This window comes from Myxine glutinosa, chromosome 3, assembly GCF_964187855.1.
Source record: "Myxine glutinosa chromosome 3, kmMyxGlut1.1, whole genome shotgun sequence".
NCBI classification, from domain to species: domain Eukaryota; kingdom Metazoa; phylum Chordata; class Myxini; order Myxiniformes; family Myxinidae; genus Myxine; species Myxine glutinosa.
Genome location: NC_136263.1, coordinates 139,564,975 through 139,592,010, shown reverse-complemented (window position 1 = coordinate 139,592,010; position 27,036 = coordinate 139,564,975). Strand labels below are relative to the sequence as shown.

At 43.5% G+C, this 27,036-nt stretch overlaps 1 protein-coding gene across 3 annotated transcripts in view; it reads left to right on the top strand.

Annotated features, from left to right (window-relative positions):
* Nucleotides 1-27,036, top strand: part of NCAPD3 (non-SMC condensin II complex subunit D3) — a 181,100-nt gene that overhangs the window by 83,724 nt on the left and 70,340 nt on the right. For all 3 annotated transcript variants that reach the window (XM_068110014.2, XM_068110012.2, XM_068110015.2), the window contains 7 exons: nt 165-280; nt 470-577; nt 778-889; nt 6,180-6,278; nt 8,809-9,047; nt 19,714-19,793; nt 19,875-20,009. In XM_068110014.2, the coding sequence (XP_067966115.2) occupies nt 165-280; nt 470-577; nt 778-889; nt 6,180-6,278; nt 8,809-9,047; nt 19,714-19,793; nt 19,875-20,009 (889 nt within the window). The remainder of the gene's footprint in view (nt 1-164; nt 281-469; nt 578-777; nt 890-6,179; nt 6,279-8,808; nt 9,048-19,713; nt 19,794-19,874; nt 20,010-27,036) is intronic.

Sequence of the window (27,036 nt, the reverse complement as noted above, 5' to 3'; positions counted from 1 at the left end):
ATCCACATGCATTTTGAAAAATTCTCCTAACAGCCATTTAGCTTTTGTGTGCAAGTGATTGCGTGTGTTCCAGCCTACATTAATGTGTAAAATATTGATATTTTATCCTGAACACCTTATACATGCGAGTGTGTATTTATGATGCATCTGCATGTGTGTTTCAGGTCATTTGAGTGCAAAGCTATGCAAGTTTTTCCTGCCACTCGAGGTGATCGCTTCCGTTGTCTCCAGTCTCAATCAGTTAAATAGAGCTCAGAAGGAAGAAGAGAAAACTGAAATGGTCAGACGTGTTCTTTGTTGTTTTTTTTAATTGTTTTCTTTTTGGATTAATTTACTTGTGGTACTAGACGAATGTTTTGTGCTCGAGGGAGTGAACAATATTACGTTGTTTTTGCACGTTTCATATGTAGATGGACTCGTGAGATGCCATTTGACTTCTTTCTTTCTTTTCCTGGTCCTGCTTGTACAGAATGAGGGAGATGAATGCTTGAAGAAAGTAATAGGAATGTGCGAGGATTACATCTCTGACATCGTGTTCACGGAGTCTGGAAGGAATAACATGGATATTGAAAAACTTGTAAGATTACGTGCACATTATGCCTGATGTATAATCTGTATATTTGTCATGGTGCTTTCAAACTGGTTATGGAATGGTGCAGTGGCAGTGGCAGTGGTGGTTATGGGGTGGTGGATACATTGGCTGCATGAAATGCCAGGGGATGTGAAAGCTGCAGTGTCCTGTGGTAAACCGCTAATCTGCACTGTTTTTATCCACAGATTTGCCACATCTTCACTTTGGGAGAGGTAGCCCAGCTGGTTCCAGCACACATAAGCAAAAAGATACCACTGCTTATACAATTCATAACTGCTTCACCTACTTTGGAAATGGGTAGGAAATATTCGGATATGGTGAAGGTGAATTAGCCAGATAGTATTTCCATTACAAAATTGAAGAAGAAAAGGATCATGGACACAAAAAAATATTTAATGCCAAAGAATGAAACAACTTTTTTAGGATGCTTTCTGTTGAAGAGGTGTATGCTTTCATATTTTTCTCTTATAAGAGCTGTCTGGGAAGTGCTCATGTTTTGTATGCAAGTGTCGCCTCGTAGAGGAGCTCCAACACAGCTTTGTGGAGGAGTATGTTGGTGGCAGTAACAATAATTTGTGGTCAATTTGGGGCTACAAAAGTTTTCTCCTCTGAGGAAAAGCAGCTCGTATATAAGGGGCCGTTTATTTAGCTCTACACAGTCCTTTGCAAATGCAATTGACCTATTAACCAAATCGATGTCTGGGACATCTTGCTGAGTGAGAGGGCAAAGCCTTATTGCATTGCCCTCTCTCGTGTGGCTTTGGTTCCCATGGCTGCTCAGCATGGCTGCTCCACACCTTGCGATTATAGTAGTGACACATCCAGCATTGTTTCTTTAGCCGTCACTTCGCTGACGGAAATACCAATCTTTGCTGCGATGGCTAATCTATGGGGGAAGAAAAAAAAATAAAGGATTCCTGGGAGATCCTGCCTTCTGTGCACGGATAACCAACGTGTTGGCATTTACAGTTTTGACACGTGTGTCCATGTGAATGAATGGATGATCGTTTCAAGGTCATTTTTCCCCGCTAAAGCGGGGGTTTGCCTTGCGGGCTCCATGACAATCATGGTTCCCTGTTTGAGGCAGTTTTTATGGCCGGATGCCCTTCCCGACGCCAACCCTTAGTCGCCTCTGACAGGGATACGGTGTACCCATTCTAAATCGGGGTACACACCGTGATCATTCATCCCAGCAAGCTGGTACTCAATTTGCCGACCTCGGAAGGATGACAGGCTGAGTCAACCCCCCTGGCGTTAATTCAGCGATCGACCAGGATTCGAACTCGGGATCCTCAGATCCCAAGCCAGCGCCCTAACCGCTAAGCCAAGCAGGGAATGAACAAATGGGACAAGAGTAAAGGGAGGAAACGCGACAACAGACCCAAATGAGGCCCGCAGTAGCATTGCGGCGTGAGGAAGGACACACAAACTCGGCACAAAAACGTGTGAAGCATTCAAGATGCACAAATACATTACACCGGGCATTTAAAAGAACTGGAACTGTTTCACAGGATGATGCTTCTGGAACAGGTATCCTCAACTTTAGAAGACAGCCTCTCATAGATCAATGTGTATTTTCTTCATGTTTTCTCACTGCCTTCTACCTCAGGTTAATGTTCAAACACAAATATAAACTCCATTCCACCAATTTGAGACAAATGGAAAGAGCAGGTTTATCTTCTTCTTTTTTTTATGGACAACACAGGTCAAAGTTCCCCCTCCCCCTCCCCCCCCCCCCACCCACCCTCCCCTTCTATTTATATGCTTTCTACATTTCTGGTGGAGACGAAGAGGTAGAACAAAGTTGGACAATTCTGCAGAATGCAACGCAAGAATTCTGCAAACAAAAATTCAACTTTGATGTCTTGTTGATGAATATTTATATAAAAAAATTCAACCTTTCAACCAATTTACATTATTTGGAGGAAGCAAATGGTGACCCTTTGATGTAGATTTCTCTGCCATGATAATTAGCTTGCATAATTTCGTTGTTAAAAAAAAAAAAGTTTGTCCATCAGAACAACTTCAAGTTTTAAACCAGAGGTTCAAGTTTCTTTCTACATTGAATATTCTTCAGGTTAAAAAAAAAAATTCTTACTTGGTTGGGAGTTGTTGATTGTTGCTAATGTTGATCTGGAGAAAGCATTCGATAGGGTTCCACGTGAAGTAGTGACATGGGCATTGAGGAAGTTAGGAGTGGAGGAATGGTTGATCAGAGTAGTGATGGCAATGTACAAAAGGGCGCGCACAGCTGAAAGGACGAAGGACGGGAACAGTGTTGAGTTTGAGGTGAACGTGGGAGTGCATCAGAGGTCGGTACGAAGTCCACTACGATTTGTAGCTGTGATGGAGGTGCTGGCTCAGAACGTAAAGGAGGGTTTACCGTGGGAGTTGTTGTATGCAGATGATCTGGTGTTGATTGCGGAAAGTATGGATGGACTGAAGGAGAGGATGAACAAGTGGAAGGAATGTATGGAGACAAAAGGTCTGAAGGTGAATAACGGAAAAACGAAGGTGATGGCAAGTGGTAAAGCATGTGGTGAGGTGGAAAGAACTGGGAAGTGGCCGAGTGCTGTGTGCAGGAAGGGTATCGGAGTGAATTCCATTCAATGTACAATGTGTGTTGAGTGGGTTCATCAAAAATGTAGTGGTTTGAGAGGGTCATTAACCAGTGTGGCAGCTACATTCAAGTGTAAGATGTGCACAGAGGGAGCTGCAGATGGAAGAAATGTTGAGTTGGATCTTGGAGATGGCGTGAAGCTGGAAGGTGTGAAAACATTTTGCTACCTAGGAGACATGCTGAATGGAGAAGGTGGATCAGACTCGGCAACGGCTGCTCGAGTGAAATGTGCAAGGAAGAAGTTTTGGGAACTGAGTGGCGTGCTGATGAGGAGGAGAGTGTCGTTGAAGCTGAAGGGAAAGGTGGATGCTGCATGTGTGAGAAGTGTTATGATTTATGGGAGCGAGACATGGGTAATGAACGTAGAGCAGCAACGAAGGCTGGAAAGGGTGGAAATGCGAATGGTTCGGTGGATGTGCGGAGTGTCGTTGAGAGAGAGGAAGACAAATGATGAATTGCGAAAGATGATGGGAATAGAGCCTGTGATGGATGCTGTGAAGAGAAACAGGTTGAGATGGTTTGGTCATGTGTTGAGGAAGGATGAAAGTGACTGGTTGAGAAGAGTGATGGAAATGAATGAAGAAGGGAGTAGAGGACGGGGAAGACCGAGAAAGACTTGGCTAAAGATGGTCTAAGAAGAAATGCGGGCAAGGGGGTTAACAAGGGGAGATGCAGAAAATAGGGCAAAATGGAGAAGATTTTCATGGGGACCGCAAGGCTAACCCCCGCTCTTGCAGGGAAATGGCCTTAAAATGCCTGTTGTTGGCTCGCATGACTTGGACAAATAAGATAATCTGTTTCCTAAAATTTATTTGAACTATATGTGCTTGAAGCAAACTTTAATGTGTTCCATAAATCGTGAAGCCCATGTGCTTCATTTGAACAACGACACAACCTCTGTTTCTGAGGAATGTTGATTTTTTTTTTGTATACTGAATCGAGGCTCATGAAAGAGCTAACATTTACTTCACAAACAAATCAACCAGACAAACAAAATATATAAAAAGAGGGAGCGGAAGACAAGATGGGGAGAGAAGGGGAAGCACATAAACACAACATTTGAGAGCAGGGAGATGTGTGGGAGGAAGAGGGCTTGGGGGGAGGAGGTGTGGGGTGGGGGGAGGTGTGGGAGAAGTATAAAACACAAGGACTTACAGGACAGAAGTTGGTATTTCAAAAAAGTGGAATTGCGGTGAAATTAGCAGGGGTAGAAAAGATCAAGGTTTTGGATGGGGGAAGATAAGAGATGGTGGTGAACAGCTGTTTTAAAGACCTGTAGGGTGGAGTGGGATTGAAGAGAGTGAGGGAGTTTGTTACAGAGGCGGGAGGAATGAAGGAGTGAGGTGAGCAGAGAGTCTTGATTTTGTCAGGTTAACCATAAGAGGGTTGCAGGCAGATCTTATGCGACCTGTAGGAATATTTGCGGGACAGAGCCCAGAGAGAGCTGGGGGGGGCAAGGCCAGAGGAGTCGGTAGAAGACGGAAAGACCACCAACCTGCCTGCGGTGAGTGAGTGAGAGGCCCTTGGAGTTAGCTTTATCGCGGGAGATTCCAATGATTCTGAATGCTTTGGTTTCAACAGCGTGAAGACGAGCTAGGTGTGAGGCAGGAGCACCAGCCCAGAGGGGAGAGCAGTAATCCATTGAGCTGCAGATGAAAGCCTTGTATGTGGTGAGGAGCTCAGGTGTGCCAAGGAAGGACTTCGCACGATGGAGGATGCCCAGTCGGCGACTGGCTTTGGAGGCCAGATTTGAAATGTGGTTTTCCCAGGAAAGATCATGGCAGATAGTGGGACCCAAAAGCTTGAGTGACAGAACTTCTTGGAGAGGATTATTCAGAAAGTGGATGGGAGGGTTGTCCAGTCGGTCTTATCGGAGAGACATCGTAAGAGTGTGAGATTTGTCAGGATTGAAAGACATGTTCCACTTGTTTGCCCAGTCTGTGATTTTGTCCAGGTCTGCAGAGAGTGAGGAGGCTGCAGACTGCCAATCTGAGGGATGAAGAATGGAGCGACAGAGAGTAGAGTCATCAGCAAAGAGATAGAGAGGATTTTCAAGAGAGTCAGAGAGATCATTGATGAAGACCAGAAAAAGCACAGGGCCCAGAACACTGCCTTGGGGAACTCTAGCCTGAACAGGAAGAGGAGATGAGAGAAACCCATTCAGGGCCACACGTTGACTATGACTAGAGAGGAAGTCCGCCAGCCATGCGTGGAGATTTCCATGGATACCAAAAGAGGAGAGTTTGGTGAGCAGAGCGGGGTGCCAGACCGTATCGAAGGCACGTGATATGTCAAGGGAGACAGTTCTAATTTCCTGTTTGGCATTGAGGACCTCCATCCATTGTTGAGAAAGCAGAAGCAGCATGTCCAGAGTAGAGTGACCAGGTCTGAAACCAAATTGATGATCAGAGATCAAGCCATTGGAGAAGAGGAAAGATTTCATATCTGAAGCAATGATGGATTCCATGTCTTTGCTGATAATTGGGAGAAGGCTGATTGGTCTATCAATGGGAGACGGCTGATTGGTCTATCAATGGGAGAAGGCTGATGGCTCTTATCGGCAGGATTTGAGAAAACTGAAGGTACCTATTTTTCCAGAGCTCTCGACAAGTTTTGTATGGGCTTGTCTTCAAGATTCCGAAGGGTTATTTGTCACCTTGTTAAAAAGGGTATAATTTTATTACCAAAATTGGATTGCGTGGTTAGCGTAGTGTGGATTGTGCTATTTATACACTTTTGTAATATATGGTTAAAATCCTTCGTGCTTCCTTTGCAGCTTTGATGAAATTACATTTTTGATCAAAGATTATATTGCTTTAAAAAAAAATGTGGACCATATATAGTCGCAGGTTTTTTTATTATTCGTCTTAAAAAAGAAAAAGAAAAAAAGTATGCACTTACCTAAAATATACATATATATATTCTGCATTGCTGTTTACACTTCTAATTTATTGAGTTTTTATCCAGATTGCTTTTCTGATTCTGGAGGACGATATCATTCCTCTCAAATGTCTACTTGGGAGGCCATGCCCACGACTGTCCGTGCGCATGCATTTATCACATTCGGTGAGATATCCTGATACTGAACTCATTTATGTTGAGCTGCTCACATTATAAAGTAGTGAATGAGAAGTGATTTACTTCGTAGAATATTTTTTATTTTTCATTTACTTTTGTTCCTTTAAGTGGACAAGCTTGATTTATTTCTGCTTTTGATTTTTTTTTTTCCTATTGAACCACTCCACTGGGAATATCTGAGTTTTTTATGCCTCCGCCGACAAAGTCGCCGGAGGCATTATGTTTTCGGGTTGTTCGTCCGTACGGGCTAAACCTCGTTTTTCTCAGCAACCATATATCCGATTGAGACGAAACTTTCAGAGTAGGGGTGACACCCATGCAGAATGTTTTTATGATAATTGTGACGTCAAAGGTCACGTGGTATGGCAGCTATCTTGGATTAAAAGAAAATAATTTAAAAAATATTTCTCGGAAACCACTGAAAAATTTGAAGCTTGGCACATTGTCAAGTACTCCCAATGGGGAACAAAAGCATGATCATGATGACATCATAGGTGAAGTGGTGTACCAGCCAAAAATGTTTTAATCGAATTCCTTATCCTAAAAATCTGAAATTGCATGCACATGATCTATGACACATTTGTATTGCAATATTAAATTCATGACATCATAGATCACATGGTTTGGCAGCCATATTGGATTGAAGGAAAGTATTAAATAATTATATCTCTGAAACCGGTCACCCCATCGATGCGAAATTTTATAAATATAATCTAACAGCACTGTTGCATATAGTTTGAAAATGATGATGTCATAAGTCACGTGGCTTGGCAGCCATCATCAATAGAAAAACGAACCTTATCTGATCAACACGAAACTTCACAAACGTGATCCCCTACCCATACATAAGCAGTGATGGCATCTACCCATTGTGGGACTATGCGGAGGGATATTGGTGACAGTCGCAGTGTTCTAGTTTATATGCAAATTTTAGTCTTATGGAAGAGCAAGTTCAGAGTGGATAAAAGACAGTGGGAAAATTGGTGGATACAATAAGCAATTGGATGATTGAGCAGGAAGAGATTTTGGGAAACAGCAACCTGTAAGGGTAGTATTAGGGTAAAATTAACGAGAGTATAAAATAACATGGTAAAGGAAACCCTGTGGACATCCCCGGGGGTTCAACTTCAGTGGTATACCTTATTGAGGCCCTAAAGAGTCGGTTTGGGATAGAGCAGCAACAGGGAACTGGTGAAAACCCCGCTCGCTTTGTGTAGGAAGCGAGCTGACTTATTCAGTAGTGGAATTGGCACGTGACATTCTCCGCTTGGTATTGTGCACCCTGATCTGGGCACGTCTTGCTCAGGAGTGTGTGGCACTAGATTGGTTCATCCAGCCCATCCCGAACCAGGAGCTGAGTGCCCAGCTGGCGGTATGATGACCAGCCACCATACACGAGTTAGCCAATACTGCCATGTGTAGGGAGGCGTTGAGGCGCACGCACAGGTTTTCTAGCGTCGCCAATAGCCGTGCGGAAGGTGGAGCCCACAGCACTGGAGAGGTCGATGGGGTGGACGGGTGAGACAGCAACCAATGATGGCTGACATGGTCCCCTACTATGTGCAAAGGACAGAAATGGGAGCACATAGATGGTTCCCAATGGTGAGATCCTGTGGGCCTTTGGTAGGACCACAAATTATGCCCATCAAGAGGGGGTTACATGGAGGATTGACGAAGCACGCCATATCAAGGTGGTGGTGTAACTGTTAGCAAGTGGACCATATTGTAGCGGGACTGTCAGGCCCCTCGCAGAGAGTGACCCCGAACCTCTCAGACCATCAACTCCACCGGCAAACCTGCCAATAGGTAACTGGATGGCTGCACCCCCTTGGGAGAAGCAGCGAAACTAAAAGGTGCAGGGCACACAGTGCAGTGCTCGGCAGTAGTCGAAGAACGTGAGCCCTCATTTCGGCGACAGATTTATTGAGGATGCCATTGTAGACGCAGGAGCGAGTGCTGCCATCGTGCGTGGGTCAAGGTACGCGAGGACAAAATTTCAAGCTGGTTGGAGAAAAAAAAACAGACTCTGTGATGTAATGGTTGTAGTGTCTGCTCCGAATCTGGGAGGTCGGAGGTTTAAACCCTGGCAAAGTCATCACATCCAAAGACTTTAAAAATTGTGCTTGCTGCTTCCTTGCTTGATTCTCAGCATTTAAAAGGTTTTGAGCATGGACAGTCACCATAGATTGGCATCCATGGTAACGTCAGTGTCCCTTTATGTTGGAGAACGGATGATTGTCATCTTTTTCTGCTCACACCCCTCCCTCGCCCCAACCCCACACCCCTTCACCTTCCCCCTCCCCCTTTCATCCCCCACGACAAAACTCTTCTTGCTGCACTTTAACAAGGGAAAAGACTCTGCATTAGTGTGGCTGACGATGCTTGTTTACCGATTGTTCAGCATTAGCTGTAAACCTTTTGGTATTTTTTTTTCAATGCTTTGGAAAATGAATCATTTTTAACCACTCATCTTTTCATATTATGTGACCTAATGGCATTTTTATATCATCTTGGTCAGGCAAACTATGCTTGCAGAATGAGGACATTGCAAAGCGGGGCATTGCCGCCCTTGTTCAGGAGCTCGAACTTTCGCCACATGTGCCAATCCGGAATAACGTCGTCATCGTGCTGTGTGACCTTTGCATGTGTTATCCTTCACTTGTGGATCATCATATTCCTCGCATCACCAACTGCCTCAAGGATAAGGACCCACTCATCCGACGGCAAACACTTATCCTGCTCACCAGGCTTTTTCAGGTTTGAAGATAAACGGCCACACCAAATGATAACCCTTAAATATGGAATTCTAAAATGCAATTGTTTGAGATCATTTTGGTAATACAGTAAGTAATCCTACAATGTCGCCATGCCCCTAAAAACTGTGATGTTGTAGGAAACGACATTGTTAAAAATGAATTTCCCATTTAAATTAATGTAAATAACATATAATGTGTCCCAGGTCAAAATGTTCTTGCACTAAAAACACCTTTAAAGGGGAGGCCAAATGCTCAGACCACCTTGACGCTAATCTATTAATTGATACCCTACAAAATAGATGTATTTTTCCGATTTCCGATTTATAAAGTAAGTAATTGCCGATTAAAAGTCGAAATATTATTTTTCTTCACGATTAGCTGTGATGTCGCACCAGGAAGGTGACTGCCATTCCGTATTGTGTACAGGGCAACATCAAGGAACGACTTAACGTGGACAGCGAATAATTTTCGATTTTCTAAAAATATGCTGGGTTGATGTGGGCTTGGTGGTTGTAGTTAAACGAATCGAAATGGTTTAATGCTGAAACAATGGCTGAAAGATCCAAGGGTTGCCAGAAGTTGGAGGAAGTCTGTCTGAAATACCCGAGTGCGCAATCGGTCCAACAAAATATTCGATTTTGTGTTTGGAACATTTTACAGAGCATTATTATGAAACAACAGAGATGGCTAGAGCTAGATCTTTGGGTTGGTCACCATGATTGAGAGAGGATGTCACCTTCGTGAATAAGCGGAAGAAACTATCGTCGCACTAATCTGTAACACCATTTCTACTGAGCTACTGGAATATATACACAGGCGATTTGAGTGGTGAATCAAACACCTTTGTTGGTCTGCTGGTGACCGAACTCACCTTGTTAGATGTGCTGGCCAACATCATCACCACCACCTTGCCCTACACATTTGAAGAGCTCAAAAATCCTAGCTAACAATACCCATGACCATCCCACATGATCGATCATTCGGCTAAATTTGATCTTTAAATTGATTTTCATTGTGAAGACAACATGCATTTTAAGGCCATTTTCCCTGCTAGAGTGGGGGTTAGCCTTGCGGTCCCCATGACAATCTTCTCCATTTTGCCCTATTTTCTGCATCTCTCCTTGTTAACCCCCTTGCCCGCATTTCTTCTTCCACCATCTTTAGCCAAGTCTTTCTCGGTCTTCCCCGTCCTCTACTTCCTTCCACATCAATTTCCATCACTCTTCTCAACCAGTCACTTTCATCCTTCCTCAACACATGACCAAACCATCTCAGCCTGTTCCTCTTCACAGCATCAATCACAGGCAATATTCCCATCATCTTTCGCAATTTATCATTTGTCTTCCTCTCTCTCAACGATACTCCGCACATCCATCGAACCATTCGCATTTCCACCCTTTCCAGCCTTCGTTGCTGCTCTACGTTCATTACCCATGTCTCGCTCCCATAAATCATAACACTTCTCACACATGCAGCATACACCTTTCCCTTCAGCTTCAGCGACACTCTCCTCCTCATCAGCACGCCACTCAGTTCCCGAAACTTCTTCCATGCACATCTCACTTGAGCAACCGTTGCCGAGTCTGATCCACCTTCTCCATTCAGCATGTCTCAGAGGTAGCAAAATGTTTTCACACCTTCCAGCTTCACGCCGTCTCCAAGATCCAACTCAACATTTCCTCCATCTGCAGCTCCCTCTGTGCACACCTTACATTTGAATGTAGCTGCCACACTGGTAAATGACCCTCTCAGACCACTACATTTTTGATGAACCCACTCAGCGCACATTGTACATTGAATGGAGTTCACTCCGACACCCTTCCTGCACACAGCACACGGCCACTTCCCAGTTCTTTCCACCTCACCACATGCTTTACCACTTGCCATCACCTTCGTCTTTCCGATATTCACCTTCAGACCTTTTGTGTCCATACATTCCTTCCACTTGTTCATCTTTTCCTTCAGTCCATCCATACTTTCCGCAATCAACACCAGATCATCTGCATACAACAACTCCCACGGTAAACCCTCCTTTACGTTCTGAGCCAGCACCTCCATCACAGCTACAAATAGTAGTGGACTTAGTACCGACCCCTGATGCACTCCCACCTTCACCTCAAACTCACCACTGTTCCCGTCCTTCGTCCTTACAGCTGTGCGCGCTCTTTTGTACATTGCCATCACTACTCTGATCAACCATTCCTCCACTCCTAACTTCCTCAATGCCCATGTCAATACTTTGCGTGGAACCCTATCGAATGCTTTCTCCAGATCAACAAACCCAAAAAACAACTTCTTCCTCTTCTCCATGTACTTCTCCTGCAAGTGCCTCACAATGAAAAGCGCATCTGTCGTTCCTCTTCCTGGCATAAATCCAAACTGCATTTCGTCGATCTTCACTTTCTTCCTTATCCTCCTCTCCAACACCCTTTCCAATTCCTTCATTCCATGCTCCAATAACTTTATCGCTCGGTACGAGCCACACTCCAGAGGGTCACCTTTCCCCTTGTATAGAGGGACGAGGGTACTCAGTTCCCAATCCACTGGAATGCGGCCTTCTTTCACCACCAGATTACAGATCTCTGTCATTCTCTTCACACCCCAACTTCCTGCTGCCTTCAATATATCTCCCACAACTCCCGTCGGCCCTCCCGCTTTTCCACTCTTCATTGCTGTTATCGCTTCCTCAACTTCCTTCTCAGTTATCTTCTCTGCTGGTCCTAAAACTGGGTTACTCTCTATGTTGCCATCCCATTCATTCTCTGTATTCAACAGCATTTCCATATATCTTTTCCATCTTCCTTTAATTCCATCTGGGTCGACAACGATTTGTTCCACTTCATCCTTCAAACAACTCACCCCCATCACGTCACACCTCTCTTTCGCTATGTGCTTTGCAATCCTGAATACTGCTTTCATTGTGAAGAACAGATGTAATGTAAAGCTGTTCCTGTTCTGTGTTTTTGTGAAATAATATATATGCCCTTGTGACTCGAGCGGGATTGCAAGAGATCTTGCGAGAGTCTGCCACAATGTAGGACTGACGAATAAAGTAGTTATGTTACATCATCCCACACCCCTCCTCCGCCACCTTCCTCCCCTCCACACAACTCCATCAACCATCACTCCCACAATACCCACCACCATCCCACACCCTTCACAATCCCCCATCAACCGTGTGCCTCGGCGGTGTAAGTTTTATGTGCTGTCTGCATCATGTCTGCATCCTGAGTTTAATATAACTGATTTATCATTTAATACAAAGGCCTTGATAAACCATCAATTTAACAGGCAAACAAAGCCTGCCAATCTGTAGCCAGGGTTCGAAATAAGCGGTAGCCCTGGTGCCAAATCAATGCCACAAAAACTCCGTGGGGCTACCAAAACCCGGTCCTCGGTTGCCCATGTGTCCACTTATGTCAAATTATTCGATACATCTTCTTCATCGATGTATTTGGTCGTTACTTTTCATTATGCAATCTCAACCAACTAAACTTACCAAGGGGACTACGGGTCATACGGCAAAGGTTGTTGCGCCTTCAAATGCTCCCCTTATTTGAACTTCCAAAGGTGGAGCAACACAAATGGTCTGAGTAAATATGCATCATCTCGTGCCACTTCCGATGGTGGTGGGAGGGTTTTATGAGTGACACTTCAGAACCCTCAGTTGTGTCAAGAGTAAGAAGACTCCCTCCGTGTTATTATCACACTCCCTTAGCATATGGTTCTTTAGACTCGACTGCAAAAAATCAGGAGGAATGCCAATGTTTTAGAGCCGATCTTCGATTAGGAAGGTGTATAATATGTATCAGCTTGAGCCTTGAGCGTCGTTCCACATTATCGTGGAAGTTTTCTAAGACCACTTCGAATGACAGAAGTAATAACAAGAATAATGATAATAGCATAATAATAATAATAATAATAATAATAATCACATTACAGTACCCCATTGCAAATACAAGACATATTAAGGACATTTCCATAAAACAGAATTAAAAAGAACCACAAAGCTTTCTGTTGTGCACTCAAGTGATATTCACACAAGGTGAATGAGACATTGAAGAAGAAACTATCTTAGCCATCTATAAACAAGACCAGTTCCGATTGGATGCTCTCTGCTGAGATCATCACCTCCCAATGCTCCAGGTTAGAGAAGCCTGTTCAGTGGTCAGCACTCCAATTGGAGGTTGCAGAGTCTGGGGCAGGGCCACTGTAGACTCCTTCATCGACATCTGTGACTGGGGGAAGAGATTGTGTTCCTCTTCTTCAAGGAAGCACAATGAAAATCTTTGTGGTTCTTTTTAATTCTGTTTTATGGAAATGTCCTGCGTACGTCTCTGTCGATGTCTATATTAAAATAATATTAGGAATAATTGGCAGTAATGATCCCCCCCCCCCCCTCCCTCAATGCCCCCCTCCACCTTCCACCAACCGCTCTCCTAGATATATTTCAACTTATTTTATGCGATTAGAATAACGGTGAGACGGAAACGGTGAGGTAACGGTGAGACGGTAACGGTGAGACTCAATGTCAGAGAAGATGTGCACTGTGGTTTTCCATCATTTCATGGCTACAATTATCTCATCAATAGCTGAAAGTTGTGTCGAGCTAACAATTGTTTTGGAAAACACAATAAATGGGTTAACATGTGAGAAAATTCTTCTTCAGCATACATAAAATTGGCGGATTATTTTTTTGCTGCAAGCTCCTAGGTATATGATCGAATAGCTGACGGGAGTGTTCTGTGATTGAGTTGCAAAGTTGCTGGTATGAAAAGTGCTGAAATTTGATCTGTAGGTGTTGTGAAAATAGTAATTTAAGCGTGGATACTGATTTTTATGAAGTTTGATTCACCAGCAAATACATATGGTCCGGACACCAAAATGCTAGCGAGCTGCAAAAAAAATTAAGCGTGACTTCTGGTAGCGAACATTCGAACGGCGTTTTCATCTTCATTGGAAACACCGCCATCTTCTTCTTCATGACCAACATCTTCAGTTGTGTGATGTCACTGGCAAAATTGAAAATCGACGCTCAAGGGCTATTCTTGACACTTTCTGATTGCTTTTTTGAAAAACTGTTCCTTTCAAATTAGACTGTAATTCATGATTTTCAATGTTTAAATTTTTTTTATCTGGGTTCACCTTTAACGAGTCAAAAAAAATCATATTTTTGTACATTTACAGTGCCTTTAGAAAGTATTTACACCCCCATGACTTTTTCACATTTTGGAAATGGATTCAATTGACATTTTTTATTGCTGATCTACACACAATACCCCATAATGTCAAAGTGGAATTCTTTACATATTTATTTTACAAATTAATTAAATATTAAAGAAATATCTTGAGTCAATAAGTATTCAACCCCTTTGGTATGAATGAATGAATGAATGAATGATCGTTTTAAGGCCATTTTCCCCGCTAGAGCTGGGGTTAGCCTTGCGGGCCCCATGACAATCATGGTTCCCTGTTTGAGGCAGTTTTTTTTTTCTTTTGGTTTTTTTTATATTTGGTATACAACAACAACATGCATTTTAATAATAATAATAATAATTCATTTATTTTGTATAGCGCTTTTCCAGAAGCCCAAAGGCGCTTTGACAGAGTGGAAAACATAATGCATAACAATACATGAAAACAACAATTGCAAAAAGACAAGAATCAATAGGGAAATATTTAAAGCAAAAGGAGGGAGAAGGAGAAGAGATAGTCAGGGGTTAAATGCTGTGGGTTGAATGTTGAATGCAGTGTTGAACAGGTGGGTCTTTAGTGATGTTTTGAATGTGGTGAGTGAGGAGGAGTCTCTGATGGTGTGAGGTAGTGAGTTCCAGAGGTTGGGAGCAGCGATGGAGAAGGCCCTGTCCCCCCAGGATCTGAATTTGGTCCGGATGGAGGGGGTCAGGAGGTTGGTACCAGCAGAGCGGAGGTTGCGGGTGGGAGTGTGTCTGGAGAGGAGGTCAGCCAGGTAGGATGGGGCCAGGTTATGGAGGGCTCTGTGCACACCTTACTTCCACGTGTTCATTTTAAAAGGCCATTTTCCCTGCTAGAGCGGGGGTTAGCCTTGCGGTCCCCATGACAATCTTCTCCATTTTGCCCTATTTTCTGCATCTCTCCTTGTTAACCCCCTTGCCCGCATTTCTTCTTCCACCATCTTTAGCCAAGTCTTTCTCGGTCTTCCCCGTCTTCTACTTCCTTCTACATTCATTTCCATCACTCTTCTCAACCAGTCACTTCCATCCTTCCTCAACACATGACCAAACCATCTCAACCTGTTCCTCTTCACAGCATCAATCACAGGCTCTATTCCCATCATCTTTCGCAATTCATCATTTGTCTGCCTCTCTCTCAACGATACTCCGCACATCCGTCGAACCATTCGCATTTCCACCCTTTCCAACCTTCGTTGCTGCTCTACGTTCATTACCCATGTCTCGCTCCCATAAATCATAACACTTCTCACACATGCAGCATACACCTTTCCCTTCAGCTTCAACGACACTCCCCTCATCATCAGCACGCCACTCAATTCCCGAAACTTCTTCCGTGCACATCTCACTCGAGCAACCGTTGCCGAGTCTGATCCACCTTCTCCATTCAGCATGTCTCCGAGGTAGCAAAATGTTTTCACACCTTCCAGCTTCACGCCGTATCCAAGATCCAACTCAACATTTCCTCCATCTGCAGCTCCCTCTGTGCACACCTTACATTTGAATGTAGCTGCCACACTGGTTAATGACCCTCTCAGACCACTACATTTTTGATGAACCCACTCAGCGCACATTGTACACTGAATGGAGTTCACTCCGACACCCTTCCTACACACAGCACAGGGCCACTTCCCAGTTCTTTCCACCTCACCACATGCTTTACCACTTGCCATCACCTTCGTCTTTCCGATATTCACCTTCAGACCTTTTGTCTCCATACATTCCTTCCACGTGTTCATCTTTTCCTTCAGTCCATCCATACTTTCCGCAATCAACACCAGATCATCTGCATACAACAACTCCCACGGTAAACCCTCCTTTACGTTCTGAGCCAGCACCTCCATCACAGCTACAAATAGTAGTGGACTTAGTACCGACCCCTGATGCACTCCCACCTTCACCTCAAACTCATCACTGTTCCCGTCCTTCGTCCTTACAGCTGTGCGCGCTCTTTTGTACATTGCCATCACTACTCTGATCAACCATTCCTCCACTCCTAACTTCCTCAATGCCCATGTCAATACTTTGCGTGGAACCCGATCGAATGCTTTCTCCAGATCAACAAACCCAAGAAACAACTTCTTCCTCTTCTCCATGTACTTCTCCTGCAACTGCCTCACAATGAAAAGCGCGTCTGTCGTTCCTCTTCCTGGCATAAATCCAAACTGCATTTCGTCGATCTTCACTTTCTTCCTTATCCTCCTCTCCAACACCCTTTCCAATACCTTCATTCCATGCTCCAATAACTTTATCGCTCGGTACGAGCCACACTCCAGAGGGTCACCTTTCCCCTTGTATAGAGGGACGAGGGTACTCAGTTCCCAAGCCACTGGAATGCGGCCTTCTTTCACCACCAGATTACAGATCTCTGTCATTCTCTTCACACCCCAACTTCCTGCTGCCTTCAACATATCTCCCACAACTCCCGTCGGCCCTCCCGCTTTTCTACCCTTCATTGCTTTTATCGCTTCCTCAACTTCCTTCTCAGTTATCTTCTCTGCCGGTCCTAAAACTGGGTTACTCTCTATGTTGCCATCCCATTCATTCTCTGTATTCAACAGCATTTCCATATATCTTTTCCATCTTCCTTTAATTCCATCTGGGTCGACAACGATTTGTCCCACTTCATCCTTCAAGCAGCTCACCCCCATCACATCACACCTCTCTTTCGCTATCTGCTTTGCAATCCTGAATACTGCTTTCTGACCCTCTTCCGAATCCAAGCGTTCTCCGAACATTTTCCTACATGCCTCCTGCGCCTTTGCTACCTCTTTCTTTGCAGCCTTCCTGGCTGCCTTATAACTTTCATGCTCTGCTGTTTCTGCTCCCGTACCCTTCGCCTTCTGCCACTCCTTGAACTTCTTCCTCTTCTCGTCAATCCTCTTTCCAACTTCATCATCCCACCACCATGTTTCCGAGTGCCTCGGTGGTCCTTTTGTCCATCCACATACCTCACCAACGGCTCCCAACAGACTAGCTTTCATTGACATCCAACCACTTTCAAGCTCAACCACATCATCCTCGACCCTACTCAGCCTCTCTTTTAATGCCTCCCTTACTGTCACCTCTTTCAACCTCCACACCTTCATTCTCGGTTGGTACTTCACCCGCCGAGCTTTCCTCGCACCTTTCACCCTTACGTCGCAGACAACCAAGTGGTGCTGTGAAACAGCCTCCTCCCCCGGGATAACCTTTGTGTCTCGGAGGTGCCCCCTATCTCGCCTACGCACCATGAGGTAGTCAACGGTTGTCGTCGACCCACCTGACGTGTATGTAACAAGCTTATTATCCTCTTTCTGGAACTGAGTATTACAAATCAACAAATCAGCTCCATCAGCAAACTCCAAAATCCTTTCACCTTCTCCATTTCTCACAGCATATCCGTAACCCCCATGAACTCCGTCAAAACCATCCATACTCCTTCCCACATGTCCATTTAGGTCTCCTCCTACCACAACAACTTCCTCATCTTTCACGTTTTCCATCAGCTTCTCTATCGCACACCAGAACTTGTCCTTCTCTTCATCGCTCCGACAAACCTGCGGAGCATATCCCGAGATGACGTTCACCAAGAGCTTTCCAATCATCATTTTCACCATCATCATCCTATCACTCACTCTAGTCACACTCACCACACTGTCTACAAACTCTTCAGAAAACAGGACACCAACACCATTCACGCCCTCCAGGCACCCTTGCCACACAAACTTGTATTTCTGTCCCTGCCTACCCTTCACCATTCTCACACCACTTCCCTTCCATCTCGTCTCTTGCACACAACATATGTCCACTCTTCTTCTGACCAATACTTCCACCACTTCTCCTGATCTCTCTGTCATTGTCCCTACATTCCATGTCCCAAACCTCAGAAACCGATCTCCACTTCGGGCTGTACCCTGCCCACATGTAGTTGTAATTGTCATGGTTCTCTTTTTGAGGCAATGTTTTTTATGGCCGGATGCCCTTCCTGACGCCAACCCTCTTAGTCGCCTCCTACGACACGCAGGGATACGGCGTACCTATTCTTATCCAGGGTAAACACTGGGAAACGTTTAAAACATGGAAATCCTGGGGGGGGGGGGGGGGGGGGGGATTACCGCTGCAGTTTAAACATATTTAAATAAATATTTAAACAAAACCATGAAAACAATCTGGGAAAAGTCTCTAAGTGAGAACGTGGATTTGAGAAAGCAGGAGCAGAGGTGAAAGAACAAACGAGAATATAGGGGGCGGGGCACAAGTCGAGACGAGGAGGCCACACGAGACACCAGGCCGCACGAGGCGCGGACAAAGAAACGACTAATTACACACAAATTTGCAACAACTACAAAACCAAAACCAAATAGAAACACACAATAACACATACACAACAAAATACACCACGGAAATTTGACAAAGAAACGAACGGGAAAACACTCAAACTTTGATGCCGTGGAGAGATCAAAGCAAGCCCCGTCGCTCGAGGGATGGTATGACACTCCAAATTGAGCACAGGTGCATCCAATTTCCTTAGATGATCCTTGATGTCTCCACAACTTGATTGGAGTCCACTTGTGGCAAATTCAATTGATTGGATATCATTTAGAAAGAAACACACCTTTCTAAATTAGGTCCCACAGTTGACAGTGCTAACATTGGATAGTTTAACTTCTGCTGCAGTATTTTCATTATCGATGTAGACCTTGAGAGCCATTTGAGGGAAAAGGCTATCTGGTACCTTGTATAATTCAAAATGGAGAGGTCTCTGCATAGTTTATATATTTGTGTTACCCATGATGCCAGCTGTCGTCAATATCTCACATTTTCACCAGATGTTTTGTCCTCATGGTTGAAAAACAACATGATTGACATTAAGTTTATCATTGATTTGAAAGCTTGTATTTATAAACTCCCTTGCCTCCACCCCTTCGTGCTTTTTCTCCACTCTTCCCCCATACTACCTCAATTTATCTGCAAATTATTCTCTTCACGGTTCTGTTACAAACTTACCTTTCTTTATGGAAAGTCTGTAAAAGTTTTTTTGTTTTTTTTAATGCAAATCATGTTGAAATTACAGAGGTGTGAACGATCCCACAAAGATGGCAAATCGGATATTGAAACGTCAATTCATGGAAGTTGGGTTTAACCACCAGTAATTGGTAGTAAAACTTGGAGAATAAGCCTGATTCCAAGAGTAAAATAAATAAATTCAAATTTCATAACCATAAATACTCGTAATATGCTTGTACATCAAGCTTCATACTGGAGTGAAATCAGCCAATTCTAGAAGTTTCTGAAGCGAAACCATTCGGAGCAAACATTCACACGAATATTTCATGATGGCATTAGTAAATTACTGAAAATGGTACTGAAATTGCTGAAAATAGTGCTTCGAGCATATTGGTATTACCTAGTGCATTTGTATGCTGTCTGCTGGTCTGTTGTCATTAATCATGAAATCCAATAATTGGTGTGCAGGAGGAATATTTGAAATGGAAGGGCCCTCTTTTTTACCGGTTTGCCAGCGTGCTGGTGGACAAAGACTCTTCGATTCAAAGGTGAAGGCACACTCGCAATCTTTATCAGGGAAAGTCGGCCTTTCTTGGACATTAAATTTGAAGCATGTATTTTTCACCCAGACTCGCAGAGTTTTGCCTTACCAATGTGCTACTGAAGAAGCAACCTGCAGTAATTTTCCAGCACTTTGTGGAATGCATTTTTTATTTCAACAATTTCGAAAAATATGAGAAGTATCGGCTGACGCAGTCCGAAAGGTACGGCCTTTGCTTTTAAAATGAAATATCACCATCTGTATCGTTATATTGTATGTTGTTATGTGGTAACTTGTGATGTTATTAGTAAAAGTACCCATCCCCAGTGATGGGAAAAGTTTAAGTTAATCTATCAATTTATATTATTTTATAGACTTTAAATAGGTTAATTGTGTTGCACTCGCAGGCAAAGCTCTGAGCTACCTATACCGCCCACTATGAAAGAGTGGTGAAACAGCGGGTGGCAGAGGTTCAATTTGTCTAAAAAGAAGACAAAACATTCTGCTTGAAAAATATAATGGGTCATCAACAATATTCAGGCCTGTCCTCCCGTCATGTCAAAGTGAATGTTGAACTGTTCAAATGCAGTGTATGAAGCAACCACGTTAAACGGGAGACAGACAAACGCACGGACACACCATTGTTCGCAATATATAATATATTCCCTTCCAAGGAACTCCAACACAGAAATCAGCCAGGGCCTTACTTCAGATAAATGGGGCCCAGAGCAAGAGTTCATTTTAGGGACTCTTTTAGTACTTTTATACTTTTTGAATGCTACTACCCACACGATCTACATCGCCTAAATTTCACAATGTTTTTGGCAGAAATGTAAATGTGAGAGAAAAAAGTAAAACTAAGAACCAATGTATAAAATATTATGTATTATACTGAGTGCAGTTAATACTGTCGCACGAATCCCTCGGTTAGTACCGTAGGATCGCGGATGACCGAACGGGTTTTAACTGAGGCGACGATCAATGCGGATTCAACTATAAAAGCACGGAAGGAAGAGGAAGAAGCGGCAAGCGCTTACCTGACACCCCGACGGCAGCTCCGATCCTGGAGGAAATTAACTCAAACGAACACAGGATTTTGAATAGAAAATAAAATAATACAAGGGTTTATTTGCAATTATTAGTGGGACAGGAAAATAACGCGCCGGTAAATAAATGTCCTAAATGTCCTAAACACCAGACTTAACAACAGGACAAAGGAAATGAATTAAATCAAAGAAACCGTCGTGTTTTTGTGAATGCGAGCTTATCTGTCTGGCAGTGTAGCGTCGTCAGGAATCGACGGCTCCAAGCGCACAAGCCCGCCGCGGCTCTGATGTCGGCAGGAAGCAGGCCTCGATGCGCCCCTCGTCGGTCGCACATGAGGTTCCGTTCGCTCACAGCACCGAGCCTCGCTCCCCGCACCAAAAGCACCACGAAGGACCAAAAGCACCACGAAGATTCAAAAGCACCACAAAGATTCAACGACGACGCCAACGAACACCAGGGAGAAACGCAGGGAAGAAGAACCAGCCAAGCCGATCACCGAATACGCGAAGCACAAGCACCGAACCCAGGACGAAGAGCCTTGAACTCAGAGCTGCCTCACAAATCAAGAGCGAAGAGCGATCTCCAAGTGTCCAGCGCAGAGAGAGCCAAAAAGCCCGCCAGTGAGACGTTTTGTCACTCGCCCTGTGACGTCAGTTCTGGCGCGTTCCCAATCCGTTCTGTCCTTCTTTCCGGTCTTTCCCGCCTTCCGACGTCATCAGCGCTCTTCCTCCAACTAGCGACCTGTTTCTAAATGGTCGTTTTGCGCCTTCTGCCCTGATTGGCCGAATCTCCGTGCCTTCCGCCTCAACCAATCACCCGTTCCCTGGGCATGGCTATTGCTTGCCACGATGCTCGTTGCTAGGCCAGCTGGTGGTGTGGCTGGCTGCGACCCCATGCGGCGGTGCCCCGATCTGGCTGCCTGCCTGTTCTCTTCCAAAGTCATTGTGTAAGGAAGGGGATTTAATTAATGTGTGCACGAAGGGACCTATCTAGGTGTCTATATGAGTGTGTTGCCATAATGGACACTGGGTTGGCGACAGAGGGGACGACAAATGAGGGAATTTTACCCATAATCCCTGCACTAAGTAGCATGCCCCGCCCCCTCGTGGGGGGACACAGATACACCTCATACCGACATCCGGGCTACACATAGAACTTATTACAGGTAGATTCCCTATCACGACAGCCGAGTACCTACCTATTCAGATTTACCTGGCTCTAGATATTCCTCTACCACCCCCCCCCCCCCTCTATCCCCCTGTAATATATAATGCAAAATATATATATACATATAGATATATAGATTATAGATGTATAGATATATATACATATATATATATATACATATATACAGTCATGTGAAAAAATAAGTACACCCCATGTAAAGTTTTGACTTTTTCAACATATTTCAACAAACAGCTATTTGATCTTCATTTCAACAATATTTATAGATAGAGGTGATATAATATAACAAATATGAAACATTTACATTTTGTAGGCCATTGTATAATTTAAATAAACATAAATACAAATTTCGCATGTGGAAAATGTAAGTACACCCTTGGCTCTAATAGGTGGTATTGCCCCCTTTGGCAGAACAACCTCAAGTAGGCGTTTCTTATAACTGTCTACCAGTCTCTGACATCGACTGGGAGAAATTTTTGCTCACTCCTCCATGCAGAATTCTTTCAGCTGTGAGATGTTTGAGGGGTTTCTTGCATGCACAACTCGTTTCAAATCCCCCCACAACATCTCAATGGGATTTAGATCCGGGCTTTGACTTGGCCATTCCAGAACCCTCCATTTCTTTCTTTTCAGCCATTCCTTGGTGGATTTACTGGAATGTTTAGGGTCATTGTCATGTTGCAAGGTCCACCTTCGGTTGAGCTTCAACTTTTCGACAGATGGCCTCACATTATCTTCAAGCACCCTCTGGTACAATGAAGAATTCATCGTGGATTCTATGATGGTGAGCTGCCCAGGCCCTGATGCAGCAAAGCTGCCCCAAACCATAATATTTCCACCACCATGCTTTCCAGTTGGTATCAGGTTCTTGTGGTCAAATGCTGTCTTTGGTTTTCGCCCAACATGTTTTCTGGTACTGTGGCCAAATAGCTCTACCTTTGACTCATCTGCCCAGAACACATTGTTCCAGAAGTGCCGGTCTTTGCCGAGGTTTCATTGGCAAACTTTATTCTTGCCCTGATGTTCTTTCTGGACAGCAAAGGTTTCCTCTTGGCACACCTCCCATGTAGATTAAATTTGTGCAGCCTCTTTCTAATGGTAGACTCGTGCACTTTGACATCAACAGTGGCAAGAGCTACCTGTAGGTCCCGTGATGACATTCTGGGGTTCTTAGAGACTTCTTTCAGCATCTTGCGGTCTGCTCTCGGGCTCAACTTGCTGGGGCGGCCTGGGCTGAACAAGTTGGCAGTTGTTTGGAATCTTCTCCACTTGTAGATGATCTTCCGGACAGTCGAATGATTGATTTCAAATTGTTTGGAGATCTTTTTAAATCCCTTCCCAGACTCGTAGGCATCTATAACCTTCTTTCTGAAGGCCTTAGAGAGCTCTTTTGATCTAGGCATGGGGATGCCGCACACTTCAACAACAAAGAGCAAACCAAACGAAATGTCTGAGGTTTAAATAAGACAGGTTCCTCCAAGATCCTCTCTAAGGATGTTCTAATCATTTGCACCTGAGCTGGTGCACCTGATTCAAATTTTAGGTATTTGAAGTAGTGATAAATGTCGGGGTGTGCTTACTTTTTCCACATGCTAAATTTGCATTTATGTTTATTTAAATTATACAATGGACTACAAAATGTAAATGTTTCATGATATTTGTTATATTATATCACCTTTATCTATCAATATTGTTGAAATGAAGATCAAATAACTGTATGTTGAAATATGTTGAAAAACTCAAAACTTTACATGGGGTGTACTTACTTTTTCACGTGACTGTATATATGTAATATAATGTATTTACTTATATGTGTAAAATGTTATGTGGAAGGTGGTATTTTTAATGTTAAAATTTTATGAAATGTTTGGCAACCCCAAGGTGTGATGCTCTATATTTTCTACAGTTCTCTGAAAAAAAAAAAATAGACAAATTTGTACTTGTAGTCATGACTGCAAATAATTTGACCATCGAGCCATATCTTCTGCAGTTGATCATGTTTTCTGTGAGTAACCACATTGCCATGCTCTGTGATAGATTTATTGTAAATTGATTCACATGCCTAGCTGCTATTTTGCTTACCTGTTTTGAGTAATGATTGGGTTAACCTAGGGTGTACCTGCATATTTTAAATGTTCTTTGTAGAGGACATTATGCAATACATTATAAAATAAGGCAATGTCTATGTCTGTTCTATCCAAAATGGCATGGCTGACCTCCACCAAATTTTGTATTCATGTTGGGGTACCCAAGGATAGATCATTGAGATTTTAAATCCCTCGCCCATCCCTAGGAGATTATTTGAGATTTTTTCCTGTACACGTTCAATATTGCCTTGAGGGAGCGGGTATTGACTTGTCAAACTAAATTTCGGCAAATCCTCTGTTTGTACAATGCCATCAGAAAGTATTCACACCTTGAAACCCCTCGACTCTTTTCACATTTTATGTTACAGCCTGAATATAAAATGGATCAAATTGAGTTGTTTTTTTTGTCACTGATCTACACAAAATAACCCATAATGTCAAAGTGGATTTTTTTTCGAATTTTATTTACAAAATAATTAAAAATGAAAAGCTGGAATAGCTTGAGTCTATAAGTATTCAACCCCTTTGCTATGACGCTCCAAATTGAGCTCACGTGCGTCTAATTTATTTTGCTCATCCTTCAGATGTCTCTATAACTTGATTGTTCACCTATAGCCAATTCCATTGATTGGACATCAGTTGGAAATAAACACACCTTTTTATATAAGGTCTCAAAGTTGACATTGCATGTCAGAGCAAAAACTCTACCATGAAGTCTAAGGAACTGTCCGTAAAACTCTGAGATAGAATTGTAAGGAGACGTAGATCTGTGGAAGGGTATATAAACAATTTCGAGAGTGTTGAAAGCTCCCAAGAGCACAATGAGCTCCATCCTTAGAAAATGGAAAGAATATGGAACTACCCAGACTCTTTCTAGAGCTGGCTGTCTGACTAAACTGAGCAACTGGGCAAAAAGGACCTTTGTGAGGGAGGTGAACAAAAACCCAATGATTACACTGACAACTACAGAGTACCTTGACCGGGATGGTAGACCTTGCCGGAAGGGTAACAATCTCTGCAACACTTCACAATTCTAGGCTTTATGGGAGAGTGGCCAGACAATAGCCACTCCTGAGATGGCATGCATGGAGTTTGAAAGGGAAGTGAAGGACTCCGAGAACATGAGGTAAAATATTCTGTGGGCTGATGAGATGAAAATTGAACTCTTTGGCCTGAATACAAAGCGCTACGTCTTGCGGAAACTGAGCACAGCTCATCGCCCATCTAACACCATTCCTACCGTGAAGCATGGTGGTGGCAGCATCATTCTCCAGGGATGCTTTTCAGCAGCAGGGACTGGGAGACATGTAATGATAGAGGGAACAATGAATGGAGCAAAATTCAGGCAAATCCTTGAGGAGAACCTGCTTCAGAGTGCAAAAGCCCGAAGACTGCAGCAAATATTCACATTCCAACAGGACTATGACCCCCAAACATAGTCAAAGCAACACTGGAATGGCTTGAGAACAAGAACGTGAAAGTCTTTGAGTGGCCCAACCAAAGCCGACTTGAATCCCATTGAGAATCTGTGAAAAGACTTGAAGATTGTTGATCACCGACACTCCCCATCTAACTTGACAGAGCATGAGCAAATCTACAAGGAAGAATGGGAGAAACTCCCCAAATCCAGATGTGCAAAGCTGATACAGATATACCCAAGAAGACTCAAAACTGTAATCGCTGCCAAAGGCACTTCTATGAAGTATTTATTCAGGGGGTTGAATACTAACATAAATTAGATGTGTCTGCATTTCATTTTTAGCTCACCTGGAACAAAGCTCCTTGGATCTTAAGCGATGGCGCGTCGTCAGTCCATCCGTCCGTCAGTCCGCCCGTAAACACTTGCACCTCTCCGAAACCACTGAAGGGATGGTGACCACACTTGCCACATGATATTTGTTGTGTTTTGACCTAATTTTGTTCACCGCATTAAAAAAAATCTCAGTCTAAGGGGGCTTACCAGGGGTCAAATTGGATCCAGGTTTGACCCCCCAAAATAGGAATTTGCTTTTTCCTCTGGAACTACACACACTATTCCGATAAAGCTTCAGCACAACCTTCACCACACGTGATGCACCAAAGTTTGTTCACGGCATTAGAAACATTGGGGTCTGAGGAGGTATATGGGGTTGGAGGAGGGGTTGGGGGTTGCCCCCCAAAATACGTATTTTTTTGTTTGTTTATTTAAAGTCTTATGATAATGTTAGTATATGTTAGTAGTATGACTCTACATGCTGCCCTTCTCCGAGCAACCATTGAAATTGGTTTAAAATACATTTAGTCAGTGTAGTATACTGTTTATTCTACCAGGTGAGCACCAGGGGTATTGCCCCTATGTTTAATTGTTTGTAAAACTTGCTTTAAAATATCCACTTTGATATTGTGGGGTATTATTTGTAGATCAGGGACAAAACAATGTCAATTTAATCCATTTTAAATTCAGGCTGAAACACAACAAAATGTGATAAACGTCAAGGGGTGTGAATACTTTCTGAAGGTACTATATGTATGTTTAACCTTATATAATCGAAAACGGCTTTGCTGATCTGTGCAAAATTTTGGATACTTTCTTGGGGTACCTAGAGTCAGGTCATGGGCCTGAAATAAATCCCCCGTGATGGTAGGGAGATGACTTGAGATTTTTGCCTGTACACGTTGAATTGTGAAAGTGGTTTAACCACTGATTCCTGCCAGAGGGAGCATGTATTACTCGCCATACAAACTCACTCTTGGTGCAGTGAAAAAGGAAAAAGTTGACCACTGCAAAGAACACCAAAGAGGTGAGAATGTGATTTTTCGTAAATGACAAAATGTCTAAGCACGCAGGAAGAGGAATAACTGTTTGAGAGATGCAAATGAGAAAACTTGACCAGCACATGGGAATGAGAAGGTCGCAGCTCCACTGATTGCATTTTCTGGCATTCATTATTA